Source organism: Stomoxys calcitrans, chromosome 3, assembly GCF_963082655.1.
Source record: "Stomoxys calcitrans chromosome 3, idStoCalc2.1, whole genome shotgun sequence".
Classification (NCBI taxonomy): domain Eukaryota; kingdom Metazoa; phylum Arthropoda; class Insecta; order Diptera; family Muscidae; genus Stomoxys; species Stomoxys calcitrans.
Genome location: NC_081554.1, coordinates 24,540,409 through 24,552,489, shown reverse-complemented (window position 1 = coordinate 24,552,489; position 12,081 = coordinate 24,540,409). Strand labels below are relative to the sequence as shown.

The 12,081-nt window shown below is 39.8% G+C and overlaps 1 protein-coding gene across 1 annotated transcript in view; it reads right to left on the bottom strand.

Moving 5' to 3' along the window:
• LOC106093730 (protein croquemort) overlaps positions 1-6,493 on the bottom strand; it is a 91,486-nt gene extending 84,993 nt beyond the window's left edge. The window contains exon 1 of the mRNA XM_013260863.2: positions 6,386-6,493. Within this exon, the coding sequence (XP_013116317.2) occupies positions 6,386-6,415 (30 nt within the window). The 5' untranslated portion in view covers positions 6,416-6,493. The remainder of the gene's footprint in view (positions 1-6,385) is intronic.
• Positions 6,494-12,081: the final 5,588 nt, after the last annotated feature.

Sequence of the window (12,081 nt, the reverse complement as noted above, 5' to 3'; positions counted from 1 at the left end):
CTCTACTCATATCTCTACTGAAGGCTGTAGAGTAATTACAACAGACGGACGGACAGACACACACACATATAAATATAATTTTGAAAATCAACAACTTTGGTCGAAAAAACAACTACGAATGTTGTTAATTTTCCTGCAACAATTTATTTTAAAGCTCAACGACCCAAGGTACAAGTTTGTGTTTGGAAAGCAATATTTGCCAACGCAAGTATCGTTGAGTTTTTGTCTATAATAAGAAGCGAAAGAATAGAATTCGAGCAGGCTTACAAAAAAAAAAAAAAAAAAAAACAAGTAAAAGCGTGCTAAGTTCGGCCGGGCCGAATCTTATATACCCTCCACCATGGATTGCATTTGTCGAGTTCTTTTCCCGGCATCTCTTCTTAGGCAAAAAAAGGATATAAGAAAAGATTTGCTCTGCTATTAGAGCGATATCAAGATATGGTCCGGTTTGGACCACAATTAAATTATATGTTGGAGACCTGTGTAAAATGTCAGCCAATTCGAATAAGAATTGCGCCCTTTGTGGGCTCAAGAAGTAAACAAGAGAGATCGATTTATATGGGAGCTGTATCGGGCTAAGGACCTACTCAGACCATAATAAACACGTATGTTAATGGTCATGAGAGAATCCGTCGTACAAAATTTCAGGCAAATCGGATAATAACTGCGACCTCTAGAGGCTCAAGAAGTCAAGATCCCAGATCGGTTTATATTGCAGCTATATCAGGTTATGAACCGATTTGAACCATATTTGGCACAGTTGTTGGATATCATAACAAAATACTACATGCCAAAATTCTTTCAAATCGGATAAGAATTGCGCCCTCTAGAGGCTCAAGAAGTCAAGACCCAAAATCGGTTTATATGGCAGCTATATAAGGTTATGGACCGATTTAAACCATACTTGGCACAGTTATTGGATATCGTAACAAAATACGTCGTGCAAAATTTCATTCCAATCGGATAATAATTGCGCACTCTAGAGGCTCAAGACGTCAAAACCCCAGATCGGTGTATATGGCAGCTATATCAGGTTATGGACCGATTTGAACCATACTTGGCACAGTTGTTGGATGTCATAAGAAAACATGTCGTGCAAAATTTCATTCCAATCCGATAAGAATTGCGCACTCTAGAGGCTCAAGAAGTCAAGACCCAAGATCGGTTTATATGGCAGCTATATCAGGTTATGGACCGATTTGAACCATACTTGGCACAGTTGTTGGGTGTCATAACAAAACACATCGTGCAAAATTTCATCCCAATCGGATAAGAATTGCGCACTCTAGAGGCTCAAGAAGTCAAGACCCAAGATCGGTTTATATGGCAGCTATATCAAAATATGAACCGATATGGCCCATTTACAATACCAACCGACCTACACTAATAAGAAGTATTTGTGCAAAATTTCAAGCGGCTAGCTTTACTCCTTCGGAAGTTAGCGTGCTTTCGACAGACAGACGGACGGACGGACGGACGGACGGACGGACGGACGGACGGACAGACGGACGGACATGGCTACATCGACATAAAATTTCACGACGATCAAGAATATATATACTTTATGGGGTCTCAGACGAATATTTCGAGTAGTTACAATCAGAATGACGAAATTAGTATACCCCCCATCTTATGGTGGAGGGTATAAAAACAAGTTAAAATTTATTAGGTCCTCCTATCTGGACCATATTCGGGTCGGATAATGAGAGGCTTAAAGCAACTCACTGTTTAAAATTTCATCGAAATAGGGCAAGAAATGCGGCTTTTAAGTTCTTAAGACAATAAGTTAGCAGATCAGTTTATATGGAAGCTATATCCAAGTGTCGGTACCAACTCACTGTTCCAAATTTAGAGAATCCGGTTAAAAACTGCTCCTTATGGTCTTAAGACCCTGAACCTATAGGTCGGTCTATATGGTAGCCAAATCCAAATACAGTCTGATGCGAATCCTACTCCTTTTATCAGGTGTACTTCTGCAAGTCACTGTTCCAAATTTCAGCGAAATCAGGCAATAAATGCGGCTTTAAGGACTATAGACCCCGAACCCTTAGATCAGTTTATATGGCAGCTGTTTCCAAATATAGACCGATCTCGACCATTTTCCTTTCGGATATCCGATGCCCTACTGCAAGTCACTGTCCTACGGCAATTCAGTCCTACTTCAGTCAAAAAATGCACCTTTTATATGCTTAAGACCCTAAATCGGCAGATCGATCTATGTGGCAGCTATATCTAAATGTGGTCTGATGTGTCCCATATGAACGATGTTCGACACAAAGGTGTAGAGGTCTATCAAAACGCACTGTTTCAAATATCATTCATATCGGATGAAAACTGCTCCATTTATGGGCTCAATACTCTATATCGGGAGATCGGTCTATATGGCAGCTATATCCCAATTATGGTCCGATCTGAACCATGTTCGACACAAAGGTTTAGAGTTCTATCAATACGAACTGTTTCAAATTTCATCGATATCGGATGAAAAATGCTCCTTTTATGGGCTCAATACTCTATATCGGGAGATCGGTCTATATGGCAGCTATATCCAAATATGGTCCGATCTGGCCGATATTCAACAAAAGGGTTTAGAGGGGTACCACAACTCGTTGTGCCAAATTTCATCGAAATAGGATGAAAAATGCTCCTTCTGATGGCTCATTACACTATATCGGGAGATCGGTCTATATGGCAGCTATATTCAAATATGGTCCGATCTGGACCACAGTAGGTAGGGGTCTACCAGAAAACACTGTGCCAAATTTCATCGAATTCGTGTAATAAATGGATCTTTTATGGCCTCAATGCCCTATATCGGTAGATCGGGCGGTCGCTCTATATGGCAGCCATATCCAAGTATAGTCCGATCTGAACCACACTTCATAGAAATGGGTAGAGACCCACCAGAACTCACTTTGCCAAATTTCATCGAAATGGGATGAAAAATGATAAATTTATTGCCCCAATATTCTAAGTCTGGAGATCGGTCTATATAGCCGCTATATATAAGAGTAATTACAACAGACGGACGGACAGACACACACACATATAAATATAATTTTGAAAATAAACAACTTTGGTCGAAAGACAACTACGAAAGTTGTTAATTTTCCTGCAACAATTTATTCAGAAGCTCAGCGACCCAAAGTACAAATTTGTTGTTGAAAAGCAATCTTTACAAGCCAACATATAACATCAATAACAATATATCCAGAAGGAAGTCACAAAACCATCTAACCGGCCATCACCTGTGCTTTGTTTCGCGCGGTGGTATTTCTATTTCCTTTGTTCGGCTCGTGCTGCTTTGTCACGTTCGTTAACTGCTGCTCTTGGGTTTTTCTCCGTCACTCTCTCCACTATTACCCTTAAAAACAAATTTTAATAATTTTGATGCCGCAGAGGATTGGAACTCGTGATCTCATGTTTGGGAGTTTTGCGAGCATCCTTTAGCCTACCGGTGGTATTTCTATTTTCTTTGTTCGGCTCGTGCTGCTTTGTCACGTTCGTTAACTGCTGCTCTTGGGTTTTTCTCTGTCACTCTCTCCACTTTTACCCTTATAAACAAATTTTAATAATTTTGATGCCGCAGAGGATTGGAACTCATGATCTCATGTTTGAGAGTTTTACGCGCATCCTTTAGCCTACCGACATCATCTCCTTTAAGATGAAATAATTCAATAAGTACTGATGCACAGTAATAAGTGTCTCAATTAAAAAAGTGTTGGTCGACGATGGTAGGGTATCCAACTCCATTGTTTCCATTAAGCGCCGTCGGAATGTGGGCAATACTGCGCTGTTTTATCGATACGATATTGGTGTTTGCTCCACAGAGATACGTCTTCTTATCCCGGAAGTAAGGAGGTTTACCAGGGACTCAGGAATTTCTACGTATACCAATATACGATCGATTGGCCAGTGGACCGAACCCTGCATTACCGTGAAAACTTGTTTTTTGCCCGAAAAATGAGAATGTGACCTTCGGCATATATCTTTCCCACTACTTACGACCTCCAGAAATATAAAACAAATGTGAATAAGCACTACTCACTCTTTCCCCCCTCCGAATCGTGATTTTCCCTTTGCCAACGCAATGCACTGCATGTATAGTAGACATCCCCTCCGTGTTAGTTAAATATAAAAAAAGCAAACGAAACGCGTCCCATAATGGATGGTGAGTGTTGCGATCTCTGGCTTTCCTTTCCATTTGCAAAAAATAAATCTCCGTTCATTGAGCTCGTCTCGAAAGAGAAACAAACAAAAATTTAAAAATTTAATGATCTTCGCCTTAACAGACAAAAAATTTTAAAAATGAAAAAATTCGGCAGAGCCCGGCTGGGATTTGAACCTGGGCACACAGAGCAATAGCGAAAGCCGTTGCCGTTGTCTAGCGTTCGAAGCCATTAATACAACTTTCAACAGATGCACAGACTCATGTGAACCATGGAAGTAGTGTCATTGTCGCAGACAAAAAATCTTTCATTATGCGAAAACACATGCATTGGGAAAAGTACCTCTCATAGGCAGGGTTATCGAGAGTGGTTATCTGTGAAATCACCCTACAGTCTTTAAAAAGAGAGATATTGAGCTGAAACTTTGCACAGACACTTTTTTTGTTCATAAGCTTGTTAAGTTCGAAGATGGGCTATATGGGACTATATCATGATATAGCCCCCATATAGACCAATCCGCCGATTTAGGGTCTTAGGCCCATAAAAGCCATATTTATTATCCGATTTTGCCAAAATTTAGGAAAGTGAGTTGTGTTAGGCCCTTCGACATCATTCATCAATTTGGGCCAGATTGGCTCAGATTTGGATGTAGCTGTCATATAGACCGATCTCTCGATTTGAGGTTTTGGGCCTATAAAAGGCGCATTTATTTTCTGATTTCGCCGAAATTTAGGACAGTGAGTTGTGTTAGGACCCTCGACAACTTTCTGCAATATGGCACAGATCGGTTCAGATTTGGATATAGCTGCCATATAGACCGATCTCTTGATTTAAGGTTTTGGGTGCATAAAAGGCGCATTAATTGTCCGATTTCGTCGAAATTTAGGGCAGTGAGTTGTGTTAGGCCCTTCAACATCTTTCTGCAATATGGCACAGATCGGTTCAGATTGGGATATAGCTGCCATATAGACCGATCTCTCGATTTAAGGTTTTGCACCCATAAAAGGCCCATTTATTGTCCGATTTCGCCGAAATTTAGGGCAGTGAGTTAAGTTAGGCCCTTCAACATCTTTCTGCAATATGGCACAGATCGGTTCAGATTGGGATATAGCTGCCATATAGACCGATCTCTCGATTTAAGGTTTTGGGGCCATAAAAGGCGCATTTATTGTCCGATTTCGCCGAAATTTAGGACATTGAGTTAAGTTAGGCCTTTCAACATCTTTCTGCAATATGGCACAGATCGGTTCAGATTTGGATATAGCTGCCATATAGACCGATCTCTCGATTTAAGGTTTTGGGGCCAAAAAGGCGCATTTATTGTCCGATTTCGCCGAAATTTAGGATAGTGAGTTATGTTAGGACCCTCGAAATCATTCATCAATTTGGACCAGATCGGCTCAGATTTGGTCGTAGCTGTCATATAGACCGATCTCTCGATTTACGGTTTTTGGGCCCATAAAAGGCGCATTTATTGTCCGATTTCGCCGAAATTTAGGACAGTGAGTTGTGTAAGGCCCTTCAATATTCTTCTTCCATTTGGCTCAGATCGGTTCAGATTTGCATATAGCTGCCATATAGACTTGGCGTCATTTATAATCCGATTTCGCTGAAATTTGTCTCAGTGTCTTATGTTAGGCTTTTCGACATCCGTGTCGTATATGGTTCAGATCGGTCTATATTTGGATATGGCTACCAAACAGACCAATATTTTTTTCTACAAAATTGAACAATGACTTGTACTTATCAGACCACTCAATATCCGTAAATTATGGATTTTCACTGGATTTTGACGAAAGATAGTTTACATATATACTCGAGGTGGTGGGTATCCAAAGTTCGGCCCGACCTTTTAACTTGTCCATGAATTAAGTATGTAAAATTTTCATTTAAGATTTTTAAGATAATACCATTACGAGTGCGAAGACCCTTCAATACTCAATGCAAGCACAATTAAATCTTTTTCAATGTTTTCCATTTAATGCGATTTATATATCACCCACCAAAAAAGAAGAACCTTATTTGTTTTTTTTTTTTTTTTTGCTGCCTTACAGCTTTCACTCTCGGATTTTTCTTAGCAAATATTTTTAGAATGTGTTGACAAATATTGTTGCATTGCCACTTAGTCAAGGTGCTTAAGTTTGATTTCTTCCACAAGGCTTAAGGCCTCATTGTAGCCTTACCCCTCAATTGCGAATTTGTTTTCCATAACTTACCACTTTTGTGAATATTTTTGTAAAAATCATCTTTGCAAGCAGCTTGCCAAGGATGTTTTTATTTTTTTTTTTAATTTGTTGGGATTTTGCCTAAGTTAACAGAGTGATTTATTTTAAAAAAGGAACGTCTCACCACCACACCACTTTTGCTGGTAATGCCATAGGCGATTGAACAATTTAATCAAATTGCCAAAAGTCTGTTCGAATATTTGTTGTCGAGTTGAATCAACCTCCCCAATCCCACGAGTTGCGTTTTTTTTTTTTTTTTTTTTGAGTCATAAAAGGCAATAATAAGTGGCTAACTTAATCTGACGTCTGCTTTTTGTGCCTTTCGGCTTACCCCAGTTTCAACAACACCCCCTAGATTCGTATTACCATACAGTCATTGTCTGCCCCCCAAAGCGCATCAAGTTCAGTTGGCAAATCAATAGTGGTGGTATTTACTTGATTGGAAATTAGCCACCAGAATCACGAATGTCAATATGTATGTGGTATGGAGGAATAATTCAAAGTGAAGACTTTCAAGTGTTTGACTATTTTTATGCATCAACATCTGGTGCGGAAAACGCAAAAGTCTAACAGGTGGACAATGTAAATGCTATTTGTACACTGGCAGAAAAAGCTTACGAATAAGACAAGAATTATATGAAACTCTAGAGCAAAACTTTAGTAACCGTTGAGTAAAGCGGACGAGTTTTCATTTCGCTCCTCTAAGAAAAACAATCGTATCTCGGAAAAATATGTTAAAGCTTTTCAGGAGTTGGCTCAAAATGGACTCCAAAGACCCAAACAGCTGCGGTGGTGGCATTAGAGGGTAGCATGTTGTCCTCCCCATCAATAGATGTGGGTGCTTTGCACCTGTAGTCGAGAGTAATGCTTCAAGCGCACAATCAGACGTCAGACTAACAGATGAGGAAGATGCGGATAAACCAAGGAGATGCACAGTTTGTCCCCAGCCTTTAAGTAAAGATGATGTTTCCAGTGTCAACTAAACAGTCATCGCAGCCGAATCGAGACATAATGATAGGAGGATGACGGCAGAAGTGAGCGATGGCTTTGCCAAGCTCACAAGCAAACCGAGAAAGCGATCCGGTGCGCGATGAAGAAGACAGAGGAGTGTGTACCGGCAGCGCAATCGGGCAAAAGAGCAGGATGCTGGAAGGGATAGAACTGACATGCCAGGCACTACTACGGAAGCTGGAAAGAGAATCAGATCTCCCGAAGAGCATACCACTGTCAAGACGCTGAAGAAGAAAAAAAGAGCTCCCCGCATTCAAGTACTCTGGGAAGACCAAGCCAGCCCCACCGCAATGGAGACTCCAGACAGTGTCCTGCGGAGGCAGACAAAGTCGGAACAGCAACGAAGGAAGCGCTCACGGCCACTGAGCCTTCATGGAGGACTGTGATTTCTAAAAGTATGCCACAGCCATCACGGAAGGGAAAGATGGTCGCTGAGAAAGGTAAAGAGCCGCCTTCTTACACCGAAGTGGCAAGGAAGCACAGCAGAGATGGATTGACTTATGAAGTCATCGATATCAGCTGTGCATACGGTAGCATTTCACCAGATCATTGCTCCCAGGTGAGGCATTTGGTAAACGAACAGGTTATCGAACATGTGTTAAACTCAAACTCTAGTGGCTCAAGAAGTCAAGATCCCAGACCGGTTTATATGGCAGCAATATCAGGTTACGGGCAGCTTCAAATCATATTTTTCGCAGTTGTTGGAAGTCATAAAATAACACCTCATGCTAAATTTCAGACAAATCGGATAATAAATGCGCCCTCTAGTGACTCAAGAAGTCAAGATCCCAGATCGGTTTATATGACAGCTATATCAAGACAAAGTCAAGATCACAGATCGGTTTATATGGCAGCTGTTTCAGGTTATGAATCGATATAGACCATACTTAGCACAGTTGTTGAAAGTCATAACAAAACGCCTAATGCAAAATTTCAGCCAAATCGGATAAGAATTGCACCCTCTAGCGGTTCAAAAACTCATGATCCAAGAACTGTTTATATGGCAGCTATATTAGGCTATGAATCAATTTAGACCATACTTAGCACAGTTGTTAAAAGTCATAACAAAACGCCTCATGTTAAATTCCAGCAAAATCGGATAAGAATAGCGCCCTGTAGTGGTTCAAGAAGTCAAGAACCAAGAGCGGTTTATATGGCAGCTATATTAGCTTATGGGCAGCTTTAAACCATATTTTGCGCAGTTGTTGGAAGTCATAACAAACCACCTCATGCAAAATTTCAGTCAAATCGGATAAGAATAGCGCCCTCTAGTGGTTCAAGAAGTCAAGAACCAAGAGCGGTTTATATGGCAGCAATAATCACGTTACAGTCTTTAAAAGTTGTGATATTGAGCTTAAACTTTGAACAATTTTTTTTTTGTCCATAAGCAGGTTAAGTTCGAAGATGGGTTATATCGGACTATATAGCCCCCATATTGACCGATCCACCGATTTAGGGTCTTAGGCCCATAAAAGACACATTTATTATCCGATTTTGCAGAAATTCAGGACAGTGAGTTGTGTTAGACTCTTCCATATCCTTTTTAAATTTGGCCTAGATCGGTCCAGATCTGGTTATAGCGGCCATATAGACCGATCCGCCGATTTAGGGTCTTAGGCCCATAAAAGCCACATTTATTATCCGATTTTGCAGAAATTTGGGACAGTGAGTTGTGTTAGACTCTTCCATATCTTTTTTAAAATTTGGCCCAGATCGGTTCAGATTTGGATATAGCTGTCATATAGAACGATCCTCCGATTTAGGGTATTAGGCCCATAAAATCCACATTTATTATCCGATTTAGCTGTAATTTGGGACAGTCAGTTGTGTAAGGCCCTTCGACATTTATCTTCAATTTGGCCATGATCGGTTCAGATTTGGATATAGCTGCCATATAGACCGATCCTCCGATTAAGGGTCTTAGGCCCATAAAAGCCGCATTTATTGTTCGATGTCGCCGAAATTTGGGACAGTGAGTTAAGTTAGGCCCCTTGACATACTTCTGCAATATGGGTCAGATCGGTCCAAATGTGGGTATAGCTCCCATATAGACCGATCTCTCGATTTAAGGTTTTGGGACCATAAAAGACGCAATTCCTATCCGATTTGGCTGAAATTTTGCATGAGGTGTTTTGTTATGACTTCCAATAACTATTTCAAGCACAGTGTAAATCGGTCCATAACCCGATATAGCTGCCATGTAAACCGATCTTGGATCTTGACTTCTTGAACCGCTAGAGGGCGAAATTTCTATCCGATTTGGCTGAAATTTTGCATGAGGTGTTTTATTATGACTTCCAACAATTGTGCCAATTATGGTTCAAATCGGTCCATAACCTCATATAGCTGTCATATTAACCGATCTGGGGTCTTGAGTTCTTGAACCGCTAGAGGGCGCAATTTCTATCCGATTTGTCTGAAATTTTGCATGAGTTGTTTTGTTATGACTTCCAACAACTGTGCCAAATATGTTTCAAATCGGTAAATAATCTGATAAAGCTGTCATGTAAACCGATCTTAGATCTTGACTTCTTGAGCCTCAAGAGGGTGTAATTATCATCCGATTTGGTTAAAATTTTGTACAACTGTTTCTCCCATGACCTTCACTATGCGTGTCAAATATGGTCTGAATCGGTCTTCAGCCTGATACAGCTCCCCTATAAACCGATCTCCCTATTTTACTTATTGAGCCCCTAAAAGGCCAAATTCTTATTCGATTTTGAATTTTGCACATATACTTCCACTGTTGTCTCCAACACTCATTTCAATTAGCATAGCAATTCTTTTCTTTTTGTCCTTTGTTTGTCAAAAAGAAATACCGGGGAAGAACTTGACAAATGCGATCAATGGTGGAGGGTATATAAGATTCGGCCCGGCCGAACTTAACTTTTACTTGCTTCTTTTTGTTTCAATTTTGTCCTTAATTTTTTTTGAAATTTGAGAAAAAGTTATTTTTCAAGAAAGTTTGTTGCTAAAAAAATTTTCAAAGCCATCGAAGCCAGTACCCCTTATATGGTTGAATAGTCTTCTAACCAAAGACGACACGCGTCCCATAGTGGTTGAGGTGTTGCAACCTCTGGCTTTCCTTTTCCATTTGCAAAGGAAATATCCGATCATTCAGCTCGTCCCTAAAGAGAAACAAACAAAAATTGTGAAATTTAATATTCTTCGCCTTAACAGGCAAAAAACTTGAAAATTAAAAAAATCGTCGGGCTTTGCCGATTTTTTTCATTTTCAAGTTTTTTGCCTGTTAAGGCGAAGATTATTAAATTTCCCAATTATTATTAAATTTCACGTGTTTCGAAACTGGTCACACGGAGCAACAGCGAGAGCCGTTGCCATTGTAGCCATCAATGCAACTTCCAACAGATGCACAGAATCATGTGCACCATGGAAGTAGTGTAGTTGTCGCAGACAAAAAAATCTGTCATTACACGAAAACACATGCATTGGGAAAAGTACAGCTAATAGACAAGGTTGTCGAGCGTGGTTAATATGGTATTTGTATAATAGAGGCGTTTTCGCAATATATTCGATTCAAATACAACATACCAACGCACGGCCCTTGAAGCCATCACACCTAATATGGTTGAAAAGTCTTCTCCATATATGAGGGCCCCGGGCCTAAGCCAAATTTGGTTTCTGGAGAATATTTTATTGAAGCTTTCCCTTTAGAACACATTTTATTGAAGTTTTGCCATCCGGGGGGAAAAGGTTAGGGCTTTTATTTTAGCAATAAATACGATTCAAATACAACATACCATTGCACTGCCCTTGAAGCCATCACACCTAATATAGTTGAAAAGTCTTCTCCATACATGAGAGGCCCGATTCTAAGCCAAATTTGCTTTCTGGAGAATATTTTGTAGAAGTTTTCTCTTTAGAACACATTTTATTGAAGTTTGGCCATTCGGGGGGAAGGAGAGTAGGCCTGATTCTGACTCCCACATATATCCGCACCCTATTTTCAAGCTTACCTAACGAGACCTAGAGCTAAATATTTATAAAGGTAAGAAGGGCGAGTAAAAATAACTAAAATTTGTATCCCTTGATACATTGCATTTAACGTACGCACATAAAATTGTGCTCCCAAGTTTTTTTTCTCAGTACATTTGTTTTCATTGTTCATGTTTTACCAATAATTCGTCACAATTTTCTATGTCAGTATTATTTCAGCCCCAGCATATTTGATTCAATGAAAAGTTGGCAACACTCTCAACAAATAAAGGTAATAGTTATTTTTAAAGATTTAAAAAGGATATAACCATTACCACATAGGGCATACATATATCCCATTGACTCGATCTCTCTTACGAAAAAATTGTTTCATAAAAAATTTTACCAAAAGTTACATTAACTTAAAAATTCCAAAAATTTTCCTAGGTTTCCTTCAAAGTCCTTCTTCCAAATTTTTTCCCATTGTACTTTTCGCGTATGTGTATGTTTTTTCCCTGCCCCTCATTTGCATAGGGGTCCTTAGCTTTGCTATTTGATCTACTTGGCAAACCCCAAAGCACACATGCCACAGAGGTCATCACCACCGACTATACCGCATTTGGTTTAACTCAGCTACTTCCATGCTTTTGCTTCGTCCAGGTTTTGTGTGTGTTTTCCCAACGTGAAACTAATTAAATAAATGTGCAAGAATTGAAAATGGTATAAAGGTTGGTCTAATT